Source organism: Pantherophis guttatus, chromosome 1 (genome assembly GCF_059756535.1).
Source record: "Pantherophis guttatus breed Tessera chromosome 1, ASM5975653v1, whole genome shotgun sequence".
NCBI classification, from domain to species: Eukaryota; Metazoa; Chordata; class Lepidosauria; order Squamata; family Colubridae; genus Pantherophis; species Pantherophis guttatus.
Window position 1 is genome coordinate 111,278,679 of NC_142063.1, and position 18,320 is coordinate 111,296,998.

The 18,320-nt window shown below is 38.7% G+C and overlaps 2 protein-coding genes across 5 annotated transcripts in view; one reads left to right on the top strand and one right to left on the bottom strand.

The window, feature by feature from the left end:
• Window positions 1-3,367, bottom strand: part of LOC117667015 (bestrophin-1) — a 38,779-nt gene extending 35,412 nt beyond the window's left edge. The window contains exon 1 of the mRNA XM_034420155.3: window positions 3,097-3,367. Coding sequence (XP_034276046.2) covers window positions 3,097-3,145 — 49 coding nt within the window. The 5' untranslated portion in view covers window positions 3,146-3,367. The remainder of the gene's footprint in view (window positions 1-3,096) is intronic.
• A 5,776-nt stretch (window positions 3,368-9,143) lies between these two features.
• The window catches only part of RAB3IL1 (RAB3A interacting protein like 1), a 35,669-nt gene continuing 26,492 nt past the window's right edge, over window positions 9,144-18,320 (top strand). For 2 of the 4 annotated variants that reach the window (XM_034420157.2, XM_034420159.2), the window contains exon 1: window positions 9,427-9,646. In XM_034420157.2, the coding sequence (XP_034276048.1) occupies window positions 9,636-9,646 (11 nt within the window). In that variant the 5' untranslated portion in view covers window positions 9,427-9,635. Of the gene's footprint in view, window positions 9,647-18,320 lie in introns of all 4 variants that reach the window. The other 2 variants (XM_034420160.2, XM_034420161.2) reach the window with 2 other exon arrangements.

An 18,320-nucleotide genomic window follows, 5' to 3' on the forward strand; every position in this document is an offset into this window, starting at 1 on the left:
TATGTTATGTTTATCTTGGCTGTTCACCGCCCTGAGTCCTGTTGGAGAAGGGTGGTATACAAATTAAATAAAATAAGTAAATAATAATTTGCCTATTTCAGATCCTTGGAAAGGGCTCAATAGGTGGATAAAAAATGCTAAATCCAGTCTAAATAACTGGCTGGCTATGCGACCAACTATGATAACAATATAGGAATGTAGGAAACCCAGAAAACTGGGCTATTTGATAGCCAAAGCGGCCCTGAAACACAGCCAGGGGCATTTTCCACTCTTACTTAGTTTTACTCCCTGCACATTAAGAGGCAGGAACAAAAGGAGGAGCAGAAGCAGAAGGATCAGAGGGAAGTCAGTGTTGGCAAAGTCCTATCATGCTGAGACCATAAAAACTTACACTGAAGCAATAGTAAAACTAACAAAAAATAGCAATATCCAGGACATTATCAGATGCTAACAAGCCTTGGCCAGGCAGTATCATAATCCTTTATTGAGAAATCCAACATGATGAATACTACTTCTTTTCAGTAGATGCCTCACCAAATTCCCAATGAACTGTTTTAATTTTCACAATCACTTTTATAGATGCCTTCATAGAAATAATGGTTGCTAATACTTATTTTAGTAGCTGGACTGCCTATACATGTCCTTACACTCCTGCTTCTAGCCTAGTTTGCTAATTTTTAATTTGCTAGACTCCAAAGATCTAGGAAGTTGTACAATGATAATTAAGTCTGGGAGTTAATTATTATACAGGCTAATAAATGACAGGAGTGTCATTTATCTGGTGATTCATTCCTCATCTTTTTGACTAGTCCTTGAGGGAAGCAAAGACTGGAGTCATGTGCTCTGATCCCTCAGAGGAGCTAGGTGGCTAAAGTGCATGGGTTTATTGCATGTGGAAACATCAATATGCATTAATATTTACACCAAGATCCGGAGTCCCATAGAACCTGAATGCATCTTTTGATGAGTCATCTTATTTAGCCCCATGAACTGACAGTCCTGATCTTTATCCTGAGAATAAACTGTTGCTTTAAGCAAGACTTCCCCAGTTCTGTATCCTCAGGTATATTGGAAGCTAATTCCAAGAATGTTCAGCCAGGAGGGCCCCTACCTGGCCAGGAAGGAATTCTGAGAGCTACAGCCTAACATATCTGGCAAACACCAGGTTGGGAAATGTCCTTAAATCATAATCAACCTGGAAAATGTTGGGGAGTGTTCAAAGAAGAGGATTAAACAATAGGTAGCAGAGCAAAAGAGGGTTATACAAGGTAATAATTGTAATGCCATACACATACACCTAAAAATGGAGAAGTAAAAGGTTGTGAAAGGTTATGGGAGAGAAATACTCTTATCAGTTCCAAATAATTTTGTGTGTGAATTGTATCAGATAAACATTTCCTAGCTCAGGTCCTGAGTATGTGTCCCCAGGGTACAATTCATCTCTCCAGCATTAACTCAACAAAATACTAGCAGTCAAGCTCTTTACCACTAAAACACCCACACACATCTTCCCATTAATCAATACTTTTCAAATTTAAATCAGGCTGCCATCAGGCAATAAGCTTATCCTATCCTATTTGTTTTTCGTCATTCAGCTCCTATGAAAATGTGGATTTGGGCAGGTCATTTCTCTCCCAGTCATTTTTTTTCAAAAAGTATGTTGGCACACCTTTGTAGGCTATCAGTTCTTCAAGGCAAGTAAAAAGCATAGTAAATAGCTGTGTTGATTTTTGCTGGGCATCTAAATAGTTCTTCAATGGCTTTGGAGAGATGCAGGAATTAGGTTAAAAATGGTAGATCTAATCTGACCTAATCTAAAATGGTCTAAAATGAATCATGAGCCAAAGACAAAAGTGTTTATAGAATGTATAAGGAATAAGGGGAAATTGAGAATATAGAATTCCCCAGGAATAATGGGAAATTTGAGGAATAAACAAATCTGAGTGAATTTCCATCTCTATATTCATGGAAACTTTTTTTTAATGAAGTAGCACTGTTATTCAGTTTCAGAAGTGATAGAATAATTTGATGGCTTTTGCTGTTATAGCAACTGCTATTTAATGTTTTGTATCAAAGACCTCTGAAAGCAATCTCTCATCCAGATTCTGTTTTCAGAGAAAAGCAACAGTTATCATGTGCGTGCAGAGTTTGGGGGTTTGGGATCATTGTCTTCTGCACATTGGGAAAGTTCTGACTGACCATCCAAGCCACGTAGTCAATCTGTTTCCATCCTTAACCTACTGCCCATGGGCTTTCAAGCTCCAGAAAGTCTCAAATACACGCAGTCTAACTTCTCTCATTTGAAGATTCCCATCCCCGTCCCTGGATGTTGCTCTGCTCACTTCCGTGACTCTAGAGACTCCAATATCTCCTTCTGAGCCAAGCTGGAGAAGCAATACAGTCTGAGGGCTTGTTGCATTCCAGATGGTGATGTATTTGAGAGAAGGAACCACAGTGCCTGGAACCAATTTAAATTCCACTCGTATGTTATTGCAGTTGGTGGGCTCCTCCAGCTATACAGTTGTAACTGCTATGGAGTAGATTTTTATAAAGCGGCTTCCTCAGTAAAAAGTACCCTTTGCTTTTTCTTCCCAGTGTTTGCTAAGGATTTCTTTCTGGATAATTTAATAAATATTTTTTTTAAAAAAAACAAGTGAAGTTTATAAAAGGAGATTGCTGGTCTGCCCCAGCTTTTTACCCTTCAGTTATGTTAGATAAAAAGCCCCCGTCTGGGGATTATGGGGTTGGTAGGCTAACAGATCTGGAGAGCAACATAAGCAATTTAGGTCACCAAAAACATGTCTTTAAGAACCCAAATACGGTTTTGTTATTTTCTGCTACCCATCTGAAATATTTTTATCAGCATATTTTCTATCAACTATTTTTCTATATCACAGAATTGGGTTTCCTGCTGCTATTTCTAGCTCTGCACTGTGGTATTTCATTGTAGTGTTTACTTGTTATTGTAGTAGTTTGTTGAGTAAGGGCAAAATAAATCTCTCTGGCACATTTCCACCAGATCTTAAAAAATTCCTGGGTCTATAAAGCAAATATAAAACAATTTTCTATCATAAATCAACAATATCTCTGACTTACTTGTTTTTTTGTCATTTTCTCTTCTATTTGACGGCCAGGCATAGTCCATTCTGCTCCTGTTATTCCTCCAAAAGAGAAATAAACTTCTACTGTATTCTGTTCCATTCCGTTCTGTTCCATTGCACTCATTTACACGTTCACAAACAATACAGTAAGAAGAGTTCTACTTTTTTTTTTTAGTATTGTGAATGGGTCTTCCCCTTTGCATTTCTATTGGAACTACTCTGTGACTGCTGTTACCATAATTCTCCATTTTAACAAGATGCTATTGAGGGCTGATTCAAACCTGTCAATTCTATATACATAACTGCAGTAGGAACAAATTTGCCCATATTGGAAGTAGATAGCTATTTTTTCAGCTTTTAAATATTTCAAAAAAAAAAAAAAATTAGCCAATAAATCATATAATCCTAAAGTTGAAAGGCACCATTTAGGCCATCTTTGCTCAATAGAGAAGTTAGATCAAAGCAAAGAACAATTGTCCATCCTGCCTTTGTTTGTATAAATACACTGAAGGGGATCCTATCTCTTCTTTGTGTACTTGCACTATCAAACTCCTGTTACTCTTAGATATTCCTCCCCTAACATTTGTCTGGAATCTGACTATCCTTATCTTAAAACCATTATTTCATGTTCTGCCTTATGCAAACAGTGCTTGATATTATTCTGTGTGAAATCTCTTCACCTCAGCTACTGGAATTTCTCTTTATGAGATTTTGGTTTTTTTGTCTCCAATACTTTTTATTTTTCTGTCTAAATTTTCTCCAATTCATCTGAATACTTTTTAAAGTATTGTGACCAGAACTGAACCCAATCTTTAAAAAGGAGGTCTAGTCAACACAGGATAAAGTGAAATTATTACTTTGTGATATAGAACTTCTTTAGATGCATTGCTCTTTGTTGTCATAACACATAGCTGACTCATAATTTACTTTGCAACTACTATTTCAAGATTTTTCTTACTAGTAATATTGCCAAATTAGTTGTTTTCCATCCTCTAGCTGTGCATTTCATTTCTCTTTCTAAGTGAATTCTTTTGTACTTTGTCCCAGTTTCATTCTTTTCAGTCCATTTCTACAATCTATCAAGATTATTTTGAATTGTATTACTATCTTCTTGAGTCTTAGCTAATCCTCTTAATGTTATCTCTATTAATCATATGGAATATAAACTTTCCCATCCTCCTTTTAATTAATATTTTTTGATAATGATAAACTTAATAAATCTTAAAATTCATTGTGGTACATTCCTGATCCATCCTTCTGTCAGGCAGCATACTTAAGTGATAACACATATTTATTTCTATTCCTCATAGTACTGAATCATTCATTACTGTAACTATTCTGTCTCCTTGCCAGATGCTGCTTGGCCTTCAAAGAGGCACCATCTCATTTCCTGTTCGGCAACAACATTTTTTTTCTTTGCAAGCCCAGAGGCTTTTTCTTTTGGAAGACTATTAAATCTGTTTCTGAATTCCATTAGTGCAGAGTATCTTTTATGTTGTTTCTGGATGACACAATTATCCACTCATTAAACAAACACTCATTTGTTTTATGAAATGAAACTGCTTCATTGTCAGTTCTTATTGAATGTGTCTTTATTGAATCTATGCTGTCTGATGAGTTGAAGCTTGTCTACTTCCTGCTCCAATTGTGCTTTTTCTTAAAAGCCTGCTCCAAGTTTGGGCTTTCTACACATATATGATGATTTATTTTCAGGAGAGCATCCAAAACATGTCATGTGCATAGCAAGTCATGTTCATTCATCTCCACTGCTGTCTCTCAAAGCATCATCCACCATTACAGAGGTGATACCTTTTCCTTTTCTCATGCTGTCAAGTTAACTAAGCTCCAGCTGCCCATCAGAGATTAACTTTTTAATGGGCTTCTTAAACTTCATGTTCATATTCTTTCTCTGGTTTGCTCGGATATTGCTTCCAGAAAGTGCCATATCATAAAACATCTGGTGCTTTGTGGAAGAGGCCTCTGGCTTCTGTGTACAGAAATCTCCTATCCAGGGTAGGAGCAGCAGGTGAAACATAAAAGTGTTGGAAAGTTGATGGAACCATTATGAGCAGAGTCATGGTTAAGGCAAATGAAACCTAGTCCTCTTTGAGATAAAATCTCTCTCTCTGTCTTATGGAGAGAACAGAGAAAGGCTTGTTCCTCTTATTCCTCTCTTACCTCCTCTTTAGCATTGAGAGCCAGCTCATATTCAATCTTCCCACTGCCTTCCTTCCCTTTCCCTTCCATGCTTGAATTCAACAAAGGCATACCAAATAGCTCATCTGTCCATTCTCCATTTTCCTTGTCACTCTTGAATTCAAGTCTAATGCACCCAATTCTGCCCGTCCCTCTTTCTACTGATTTTTCTCCAACCATCCCAGTGGTTTGGCTTTTTCTCATCTCCCACCCTAGAACATCTCTGACATATACACATTTTGAATTCATGCCTAGATTAAACATATATTTCAATCCAGGCATGGATCACCCACTGCTTCTCCTATGCATAGAAGAGATTATACAGGGAACATCTAAATGGCCTTATACCCTAGGATAGATGATTAGTGTAATGATGCCCTCCAGTTTTGAGCATGAGACGCTCATGGCCAGGCTTGTGAGAAAGATCAGAGACCATTCAGAGCAATATTTGATCATTCCAGTTTCAGGAATAATTCAAGAGGGAAGTTGACAAATCAAAAAAGAGTGTGGGCAGAGCTACAAGGATAATAAAAAAATCTGCAAGGCAAATCACATTACCAGAACTTGCGTAAACTTTGCATGTTTTGCTTGCTGGAAGAAATCCCAGGAGATGTAAGTTTACAGCTTTCAAAATATTTATAATGATGTCAAAAGAAAAAGGAGAAATATTTGTTCACTGTGTCTGCTGCTGCTGGAATAAAAAAAAACAGGAAAGAGCAAAGTAGATTTGCAAATAAGCAGTTCTTCTTTCTCTCCTATTTTAGAGATTCTTCCATTGAGAGCAGTTTGGAAAGGAAAGACGAAAACGTCTCTATAGTTACATGCACTGATCGCACACATTTATTTGTGAATATAAAAGATTTGGCTGAAATGTAATTAGTTATTTATCACATTTATTTGCCCATCTCACCAGAAATGACTCTGGGTGGTGTACAATGGGCAGTGTACAATCATGATTTAAAACATATAGAGAAACATATACAGGTAGTCCTCAACTTACTTGTCAAGCTCATAATTGAGCTTGACAAGTACAGTCATAAGTCATGGCAGTCATAAAGCAGGACATCATGTGGCCAGGCCTGATTTTACAACCTTTTTGCAGTGAACACCACAGTTGTTAAGCAAACCTATTGTCCTTTCATTATGGCCATTTTTTTTTCTTGGAAACTGGAAGCAAACACTGGAAAAAAACACAATAGATTGAGTCATGTGACTGTGGGGCATTGTAAATGGCCACAAATGCAGGCTGGTTGCCCACACCCAAAATGTGACCAAATATTACCTATAAAGTCTTTCATTCTACACAGGGGTGAGTTCTAAATTTTTTTACTACCGGTTCTGTGGGCATGGCTTATTTTGTGGGTGTGGCTTGGTGGTGGTGGGTAATGTGACTGGGTGGGCGTGGCCAACTTTTTTTTTTTTACTTTTAAAAGCATTTTTTCTACAACCTTAAGAGTTTGCAGAAAAAAATGCTTTTAAAAGCCTCTGACAATCAGGCAACTCAGCTGGGATTGCCAGAGGCTTTTAAAGGCATTTTTTCCCCCTACAACCTCTTCAGCTGAAGAGGTTACAGAAAAAAATGCTTTTAAAAGCCTCTGACGATCAGGCAACTCAGCGGGAATTGTCAGAGGCTTTTAAAGGCATTTTTTTTCCTACAACCTCTTCGGCTGAAGAGGTTACAGAAAAAAAATGCTTTTAGGAGCCTCTGACGATCCCAGCTGAGCCGCACGATCATCAGAGGCTTTTTTTTTTACTTTTAAAAGCATTTTTTCAGCCGAAGAGGTTGTAGAAAAAATGCGTTTAAAAGTAAACAAAAAACAAAAAAGCCTCTGATGAGGTGGGCATGGTAAGCAAGCGGCAACCGGGCCAGGGACCGGTTTGGGGCGTGGCCAGCCAATGTTATTACCGGTTCTCCGAACTACTACAAATTTTTAGTACCGGTTCTTGTGAACTGGTACAAACCGGAGCAACCTACCACTGATTCTATACTTTGTTACATGGGGTGGGGGTGGGGGACCCACTGTACTCAATGGGACTTTGCTCTAAATCCCACTGGGGAGCAGAAACAAAACTATTGCTATTTCAATTTTATATTCACATTTAAATAGAAATAAATACTACTGAGCTCAGTATGGCTTACTGAAGATGCTCAGGAAGTTTCCAAGTTTGAAACAGAAAATCTGAATATCCTAAAGTTGTTGAGATTCTAGTCTAGGGACCATATGAATGCACCTTAAACTAAGTAAGAACGACTTGTGAAGAGGAAAACCTAACAAAGGGGCAGTCCACATTTCCCTGTAAATTCTCAGATCGAAATAATAGAACAGATATATTATTGTGAACCCTGGATTTTTATTTCTGTCCTTACCAATTAGCAAATTGATTGCCATGACTTTAATGTTTGTTCAAAGGCAGTCTGAATCTTGCTTTTTAAGAGCAGAATTTAGGACTGAGGGTACTGGTATTAAACCTTATGTTTAAAATTTCTTAAAAGATAGATTCATAAATATGACAGGGAAGTTATGTTAATTCCATGATAAATGTGCAAAGAAAAGCAAGAGTACTTCCATGAATAGGTAGCCCAATGACATCTGGCAAAAGGACTTTCAAGGATATCTTGATATGTGTCCTCCAAGCCTTTGCATGTACACTCAAATGTCTCTTCTGCTTATGACTGTTTATTATCCCATATTATAACATTCAAGGGCAAAAGAAAGATTATCCTGCATTATCTTCAATCTAATTATTATTAATACAGCATAATTGGAGTATATGGCACTTTCCAGTTATGTAGCAAAAATAAACAGATTTTGGTTACTATTGAGAAGGACAGGAAAACAATCTGTTTGGCAATTCAAATGCTTCAAAAGTGAATGTGTTTTTGCAATATAATCATACTGCTACTCGTAGCTGGTTTCAGCAGTAAGACAATCACCAAAGAATTGTGGTACTTTTTATTTATGGCATGAATTTATGAGGGCAACAATCATCTAATTATACACTTTCTTTTCTTGGGTGCTGGTTATAGGCCCTAATGGAGACAGGGGTCAGCTCTGGAACCTGTTCTGTATTATTTTGCACTGCCAGGGCTCAGTAACTGAACACATGTGGGCCAATGTCACAAGTTAAATGCATGAGTTTCCTTTGCCTCCCCAACCAGTTTGAATCAAGGATAGGAAGTGTAGAAGAGTTAAAACCAGAACTTGCAAACAGACTCTGGAACTCCTGTATGCTTCTGATAAAATAGAAAGTTTGCTCCCAACTTCCAAGTAGGGGAGATAATCTTCAGAATACAGGCCTGAACTCTGAATTCATATATTAATGTTGACTTAAAAAGCAATTGAAAGGTGACTGATTTAGAGAGCTACTTTAAGAAACATTGATTAACATTGATTAAGCTGATTAATTTGTGGTTTTGGAAAAGTCAGAGGCATTTTGAAACAGTTTATGCTGTAATTAAAAGTGCTCCAGTTAGGAAAAGAAAGGCCACCCCTCATTTTGTGGAGGCATTTGCAGCTAACTATGAGTTTTTCTAAATATGGCTTAAAGGAACACTGAATTTTAGCCTTCTTCCCTTTCCCTATTTCAACATTGAAATGCACCAGATGCAACTTCCCCCCCCCCCCAATTTTATTTAAGCAGTAAGGGAATTACGGTGCGGCTTTCTAGAATTTTTACTGAGTTTCACCGAAAAGCACGGATAAAAAATAAATATTGTATCAATCCGGGCCGATCTACCATCAACGTGGCCCGACCTCTTTTCACATTAGTTGTTTATTTATTGTATTCTTTGTCCCGCCCAACTTCTAGCAGATCTTCCACTTCTTTCATAAACCTAAGAAGGCGGCAGGGTTGGCTTAGTCAGAAGGTAAAACCCCTATCCTCAGATCTAAAGGAAAACTAGCGGTAGCGGCCAAGCAAAGGCAAAAAGAAGCATCGCCGGGACTCGCCGGATCCAAAGCTCAGCTACGGAACTCCATGGAAGTGAATGGGAGGCGGGTCATGTGACCCGCCGCCGTGCCGGGATATGCACATGCATTCTTGCGATGGGCAAAGGGAGGGAGGAGGAGAGGCTTCGGAGGGGTCACGTGTCTTTCCCGGCTTTCCTCCTCCTCCTCCTCCTCTTCCCCCCCCCCCCAGCTGCGGAGCCAGCCAAGCAGCTGGCTGGGAGGGCTTCCATCACCGTCCAGCGACTGCCGCAGCGCAGCTGGGAAGAAAAGGAAGGGGAAGGGGTCGATCGCCGGGTCCTTGCACAGCCTCTGAAGGGTCGATGGATACCCTGTCCTGCTTGTGAGGCACGCGGCGCGGTGGCGCCTTTGGAAGTGCCGCGAAGCCAGCATGTGGACTGGGTAGGAAGTCTGAGTCTGCAGTGAATGTCCGACTGGGGTGGCGATGAGTGACACTTGACGTGCCTTTTGTCCTGTCGGTCTTTTTTCCCCCTCGGGGAGGATTGAATTCTCGTAATCTGCTTTTGCAGCTCATCCGCGGAAGAGCCTCTGCTTCTAGGTTGAGGGAGCCCCGGCTGAACGGTGCGGAGGCAGGGGCGAGATCCAGAGAGGAGTCCCCGAGCGCCGGCTGGGAGAAGCTGACTAGAGGGGAGGGGGATGCGTTGTTGGCTAGCTTGCATTTTACGGATAAGAACTTGTGCGAGTCTGATTACGGGGAGTAGCCCCTCCAAGACAGTTCCGCGGCTGGCGTGTAAATTGGAATAATGGTGCGCCGTGATCAGCGAGGGGTCTAAGTTTGAACTGGTGTCAGGTACCTTTGGAATGATCCAATTTTACTCCGTAAAGGCAGAACATTTTGATGAGTTCCAGAGGTGTTTGGACTCTTTAGCTCCCAGAACTGCAAAATCTCCATCTAGCTGGGGGTTCTGGTGCATGCAGTCCCAGTGAAAAGCTCTAGGTTTGAAAATGGCAGAAGTGGTGCATTCTGAATTTCCATAAATTCCCCTGCAAACATACCCAAAGATATATGTGCAGGTGTAGGAAATACCTGTCCAAGGACTGACAACAGCAAGATGGGTTCCTGTGTGTGTGCGTGTGTGCGCATGCATGCATGCATGAGTGTGAATGGAAATGTTGATGCATTTCCAGGTTTGGGGGAAACAAAATATTTGGAAAGCCTCCAAACCCATCTGGCTACCTGATTGTCTGCCATACTCCCTCTGCTTTTTCCTCTTCCTTGTCCCCATTACTTAACAGCCAATATTGCTTCCTATTCCTTGTACTAACTAGCCACCCACCCAGCAACCAACATGGAAAGTAAATGCTCTGCTGGCTGTCCACCTATTGTTGTACAACAATTTAAAGTGCTTGGCTGTAATTTCAGCCATGGTTGACATGTGTTCTTTTGTGGAGCCCCAGAGGTACACCTCAGATTCTAGCCTTACTGATGCTTCTGTGCATTAGAATGGATAATTATCACTTTAGACCCCAAATCACTCTCCCCTAGGGATCCAGTTCTGCACATTGTGCAGAAGGATACAATAATTCTTTTCAGTCTGTTAGCTAAAGGTTAGCCCCATGAACTGAAAAAAAGAGCGATGGGAGATCAAAGGTGGGCTGATGACGTTGTCTGGATGCATAATAAAAGTCTGATATTGGCATCTTTATGGGGCAGAGCTTAATTGCTAGCTTCCAGAAACAAATATCCTTGACATTAAACATTCGTAACTTCATGCTCAGGACCGTAAAGGAAGAATTAAAGTCAGGTTGAAACTATTTGGGGTAAAGACTCGGAAGACTGATTCTAAATCTAGCACTTTTGGCTCTTCAGCATCTATTTTTGTCTGTTTACTATCTTTGAAAGGGTAAAGGACCAACTCAGATGTGATGCAGAAAGATAAGTAGTACACAATTGTACTTTTTTCCTTGTTTTGGTGTTTGCATATGCAGTGGACATGCAGAACCACGTTTACCTTGGTTCAATTGTTGCTGTGCCTTTGAAGTCCTAAGAACATGAGTGATGTGTGTATAGAACTTGAGACAGCCAGTGATTGTAGACTGCTGTCAAGGAATATGTACATTATTTTAGGAATTCCTATGCCAGAAATCCTACTAAAATGATTGTGTATAAACATTTTTATATATACTGCCCAGCACTTTAGATTTTGTTCCAAAAAGCTTTCTAGTTTTAGTTAAGATGTCAGTGGATTTCCCATTCAGAATTGTGTTATCAGGTTTAATGATGTGGTATTGCAATGTGAGAAATATTATGGAAATCAAAGATAACTTCATGAGGTGTCTTGATTCTCTCATTAAAGCAAAGTAGAATGCCAGGAGCAAAACAGCTTTATGAGTGTTACTTCTGTGTTAATAGCCAGTGTATGTGTATGTGTATGTGTATGTATTCAGAGAGCTTTAGCTAATCTGTGTGAAAGCACGGGAAAAAATGATGAAGTTTCCTTGTAGTTTCCCAGTTAATAATTTCTCTCCAGGTATACACTATGTAGGAGGAAAAATAACTGCACAGTGGAACATAGATTTCATTTCTTTATTCTGGTGTCAGAGGAGATTTATTTCACTGAAGAGAGAAGCCCTGCAGATTTCTCTGTTGGGCATATTCCTTACAGAATTCTACCAAAAGTCATCTAAAGGCATTTCATACAGGAAATTGCTCTGTCAGACCAACTCTGCAGGGAACTCATTGGGCCTTTTGCTAAAAGTGCAGATCAGGCACATTTCCCTCTCCTCTCCTCTTGTTTCTGCAGAATTAGATTTTTTAAAAAGACAACTTCCCATTATTCAGAGGCTTTATGAGGCACAGACATTGGCCTTCATCACTTGGAATGGAGGATTGCAGCCTTTTACTTGGGCTCAGTGTTGCAGAGAAGAGCATCTGTAACCTTGAAGCCTAGACTGAGGACTGTCTCTTTGACAGCTTCAAATTAAAAGTCTACTAAGAAAATGACTTACGATACTTATTGACATTTATCTCAATACTTTACTGTATCATATTGCTTTGTTAATTTCATTTAGATTTGGGGTGGGGGAGTTCCTTCACAAAAAGCTTCTTCTTGAAAAGAACAGCTAAATAGCAACTGTTCTTGAAAATAAAGACCAGATTGCAATTTTAATCTAGACTAACAGTGGCAACTGCACTGATTAATGGTTTTGAAATTTACCTTCGGTGTGGTTGCTTCAAATTTCCAAATAATTCAAATAAACATGAAGTGCTGGAGTTGAGCAAAGAAAATAAATTACTGGACAGTGTAATATTCCTAGATATTGATATGGCTGAAAGCCTATTTAACTCCATGCAGGTCAGAAATGACATCTGCGAAGTAGGAAGGAAACAGGAAGGACTATTATATAAGCTACTGCAAGAAATAGACAACAGACAGCAAAGACCAGAGAAAAGAGCTGTGGCCAATTTTTTACATTGTTAAAGTAGGAGATTAATTTTAAATCCTGAGTGTTGCGTATATGGGTAATATAGATGGTTAGAGTTCTAGACTTTGGAAAAGCCAGTTTTTGCCAGGGCTAAACCAATGCTAGATCTGCAATAACAATTATTTATCTGTTCAGGACTTGTCTTTGATTTCCCAGGATTGCTCTTGTGAGTGGGCTTTAGTTGGGGAATGAGGTTTATTGCAATGGCCTGAATGTATTTAGATGATGCATTTTGAAAGCCAAGAGGAAGTTCAGTACATGACAGCATGTATTCAGGATATGGGAGTATTCAATAGACATGTTCATTCATCCCTGCTACATCCTGTAGAATACCAGTCGTATTGTTGACTGCAGCAGATAGGCATTATAGAAAGGCATTTCCCCCCCCCCTTATCTAATGTTGGTGGTAGACTATCTCAAAGGTGCTTTTTCAAAAGGCAGCTGACCTTTGTTTTTCCTTGAAGATGTTTTGCTTCTCATTCAACTCATTCAAATTTTATCAGTTCTGACTGGATGGTGGTAGTGGTGGGGAATGGAAGGATTAGCTCTGACTAATTCTTAGGGTTTTGGGCCAGAATTAATCCTTCCATTCCCCCCACCCCCATCATACAGTCAGAACTGATGAAGCTTATTGGATGAGAAGTGAAACATCTTCAAGTAAAAAGAAAGTCCAGTTGCCTTTTGAAAAAGCACCTTTGGGACAACCATGATCTGGATAACTGAGAATTTCCATACACAGTAGACTATGTGCCAAGTTTATGTCTCAACATCTCCAGAAAGGACTACAGAAAGTCCTTTGGACTATAGAAAGTCTTTTATAAGGAAGTTGGAGATTCATTCCTACATGTTGCAATCCCCATGGACCTGAGGAGAATCTGGTTTTGGGCAGGGAGTGGATGGACCAATAATGAATTGGTAAGTCTTTGCAGTTTGAGCTAAGCATAAAAGGCAAAGCTAGAAGAATATTGTTTTTCTTTTGTCCCATTGTGTCTGATTCTCGGAGACTGCCTTGGACCTTGCAATTTTCTTGGCAAGGTTTTTCAGAAGTACTTCGCTCTTACCTCCTTCTTAGAATTGAGAGAAAGTGTCTGGCCCAAGAACACCCAATTGGCTATGTGCCTAAGGCAGGACTAGGACTCATGGTCTCCTGGTTTCTAGCCTGATGCCTTAAATGCTTCACCAAATTGGGTGTAGGGAGAGGGAAAGTGGCATAAAAAAGTGAAAAAAAGAAAAAAAAATCAGTGAAAGGAAAAAAGTATTCGGAGCTCTTCTTAAATTTATTACTTTTTGTTACATAAAGGTTTTCCTACTTCCTCCTGTCTTCCAAGGATTTGTGAAAATTAGTTTTTTACATTCCCAGAATTTTCATAAGTTACCCAAAACAGGAAACCTTCGGTTTGCTGCCTTAAATAAAAAAAGGTTCATACTTCTACATTTTATTAAGGCTCAGTATACTTGAAATTTTCTGATTGCTGCTCATTTATCTTTGCTGAGTTGCCACTAAACAACTCTTTCTAACAGAATGCCCAGCCTTGAAAGATTTGTAAATGTCTGTTTTCCTTATGAAAGCATGCAAGCTTAGTTACAATTTCTATAAAGTAGGTAAGTAGCAGTTCATTAGCATTTCCAGAAAATTGGCAATAAAGAAGTATTTGTGGGAATGAAAGATTTTTAATATAATTCATCCCTTTTTTCCTCTGATCTAGGAAATGATTTAGGACCTGAACTACTTTGCTCAACTGACAATTGTTTTTAAAGAAACTCTTGCTGACTGAGCTCCTTTTAAACTAGGCAAGCAGAAGTTCAGATGTTTCTGTTTGTGAATGAATGGTTGCCTTCTTCTGCATGTAAACTGTATATGTCAAACATGAGTGAAATTTCATTACACATCACATCACATTGCATTAAGTTTTTAATTAGCTGTTATATATGGAAGCAGAACAGCCAACTGATATGTCCATCTTACAGAATGTGTGATGATAGAAAGACAAAATCAGCAGTTTTAAAAAGATTTTGGATCTCTTCAGTTTGAGAAGCCAAGATATAGATTCCTAATTATGCCATGGGCTAAATGAAACATAGTTTTTCTATGTTCTACTATGGCCTCTGCTGTTCTAACTAGCCCTAGAATAATAATTACCTAAGGATGTTTTCAAATGTGCTGTAAATGCTGACTCAGTATGTTTGATATCTGTTAGCCACACAGGAACCAAGACTTGCTGATTCATTTCTATGTTTCTAAAGGGCAGACCAGATTCTGCCAGCGTCACCTGGCATCATACTGGAATGCAGGGCCAGTTGCATAAATAACATGTTATTTGGTACTTTTCTGCTCAATTTCCTGTTTGTTTTTAATGCAGCACATTAAACCGATCATAATAAAATTTCTTGGCCAAATGTTACTTTGCAGAATCTTCTATCTAAAACATAAAAATTATAGAAGGCTTGTTCTGCAATTATTTAAAAAGACAACCTGTTGACTACTAGTGATAGATGACCTTCTAGTAAACTTCCCATAAATTTAAAAGGAAATAATGTTTGTTTTTCCTGAAAAAGTTCTATTAAGTCACTTCTAAGTAATGTAATTCTTCTTTTTAAAGACAATCTATTTTACTCTAGACATATATATTCAGTCTATGCTACAGAGTGTACTAGATAGCTCACAGCAGTTAAATTCAACTCCCAGCTACAAAAACAAAATAAGTCCCTATCATTCTTCAACTTCAGAAGGTTTTTTAAAAATGTGATTTCAGTTATTTGTAGATTTATATCCTGTTTTTCCTCCAGGACCTCATGGCAGTGTACATAACATTCCCTCCCTTTCCCACAACAACCACCTTGTGGGGTAAGTATATTTATTTATTGAAGTTCCCACATTGTGGCTGCTGCAGAATTTTCTCAAAGCCTCTCAAGGCTTTAAATAAGATAGCAACAGGAAGAGATTATTGGTTTGGTTCCAGAGAAGTATTGGTGGAAAGCAATTTTTCACCTCTCCTTCCAACAACAGCCCAAAACCTCTCTTGAGAATTGGTGATCCCTCAGTGGTTAACATAGGGAGATTGAAGAGAAGAGTTTCTGAAAATCTGATGCAGGTATCTTTTGTGACTGATTCTTATTCTTCAGCCTGTCTTCGCCCCCAACCTCCCTTCCACCCATGCCACATATTCTGCAGCCTTAACATTTAGGAATTGTTTTGGATAGGACAGAAGCAACCCCTTCCCGGGATAAGAGTAATACTTTCTCACCAGGGTACCAAGTTTCAGTTATGTTAGGCTTTGTTTTGTCACGTATTATTTTATTTATTTATTAAAGTTGTATGCCGTCCATCTTGCCAGAGGAGATTCTAGACGTCTTACAGACATTCAATTAAAACACATTCTAGAACATTGAAACAATAAGAGGTCTTAAATTTAAAATTCAATTAAAATAAAGCTAAGCAGTGAATGAGGGAGCAAAGTGTGCACAAGGAGCAGGTGGGGTATTATTTACTGTATTAGCCACATCCATCCTGCACACCCCCATTGGGGCCCCAGGCCAGTTGGCACAGCTATGTCTTCAAGGCCTTTCTGAAAGTCAAAAGCGTGGGAGCAGATCTCACCTGGGGAGCATGATGCTCCAGTGGCTGGGAGTCATGGCAGAAAAGACTCTTCTTCTGGACCCCACCAGCCGAAATTCCTTAGCTGATGGGATCTGGAGCATGCCCCTTCTGCCAGACTGGGTGGGATGGGCTAATCCCATCGGAGTGATGTTAATCTTTCCATTAAAATATCTAAATACTCTTTACATGTTAGTTTATCTTGGTTCTACAGGTTGATGAATATTTTAATTCCGACAATAAAGTCTATAATACACTCATAAAAGATTATTGTTTTTAAGTCCAAGGCAAAATCTAGTATGGAATAAAAGTGTCTCTAGTTAAGTCCCATATTTCTACCATGTGATTTGGAATAATTTTGTCCCACATTCTCGCCTTCCCCCACTTTACTGAATACTAAAAGGCTTTCTAATGGATTCTTAATATCTTGTTTAAGTGATTTTTGAGCAAATGGTTTCATTGATCACTGTTAAATCAGGCCTTTAACTGTGCTAATTGGGCTGCTTCATAGCCCAGCATAAAATTTGGGATTGCTAATATCTCATTAGCCTTTTCCATTCTTTTTCATGATCAACTAATTTATTCTGAGTCTTCTACTGCCACTAGAAGTACATTTAACCATTTTCTACCTTCCTATTAGCACACTTCTATTAATCAGAAATTGCATATACTAGTTATTTTAATAATTCCTTTCATTAAAGTAAATGCATATTGTTGTCCCTGTTAATTCCCTCAGGCAACTAAAAAAATATATGAAAATGTTTAATGTGGGTAGTCTGCAATATTGTACAGGTTATCTTTTTTGTTATCCAACAGATGATGATTAGTTAAGGATATTTGTAGTAGATATTTATAGTATCATCACAGCATCACTTTGTTAATAAAGAAAAGGTAGCTGGACAGTATGAATAGTGTGAATAGTTTGATTTGCTCTACTGTGCCACAGTGCAGGAAGGATTTGATTCTTCATATTAAAAAGATTTCTGCATATAGAAAATTAGATGTCAGCAAATCTACTATCCTTTCTCACCAATATACAGTTTTCTGCAGGGATATGGGGGATTAGGGAACTGTCTGCACAGCAGCATCAAATAAGATTGTCTAATGTTCCTGCACTGATTTTCTTTTCTTTTTGCCTAATCCCAAAATGCTTTCCAAATCTGTGACTTCTATCTGGGTTGGGCTCAGCTTTTTCCGGTGGTATTAGTTTTTAAATCTTCTTGAGAGACTTGTTTATTTATTAACCATTTTCCCCACCATGCTTAATTATTTTCCTACCTAAATTTTAAATAGTCCCTGATCTACTTAAGTGATTCACTTTCTTAAAAAAGGATTGGTTTGGATTTGCCTGCCCTGTGTTCTACTTTCTCAGATTATTCGGCCAGGTTATAAATCAGTATGCAAACCAGAAGATGGGATCCAGATTAAAACAGGAAACGAAGTGTAAGATTTGGGGTGAAGATCTTTCTTGATCATGTGAAGATCTTTTGGCATTTTTGTTACTCAGTGTCTCAAATTGGGTTTAAAAGAGATGGTACAGGTAGTCCTCGACTAATGACCAATTGCTTAGTGATTGTTTAAAGTCCCAATGGACCTACCTGGGGGTACTTAAGATACCAATTCAAAATTCCAATGGCTTCCCCCTCTCAAAGTCACATGAGTGCATTTTGGGCACTCAGCAATTAGGCCGCATTTTATTTATTTATTAAAATTATATGCCGCCTATCTCACTATCAAAGATTTACAACCATTTGCAGCATCCTGCAGTCACTTGACCTATTTTGCATCAATTTTACTGAAAACCAAAACTGCACCATAGCGACCCATTGGGTCACTTAATGATCACCTTGTTTGCTTAATGACCACTGCAAAAATATCATAAAATCGGGTTGGTTATATGACCAGCCTGCTTTACTATCTTCATGAGTTATAACTCTGATGGGCAGGCTCTTTTTCAGTTGTAACTTGACGAGAACCTGTATTGCTGTTCCCTTCAGATTTCTATGTTCTTCACCCATCTGCATTTTAATTTTC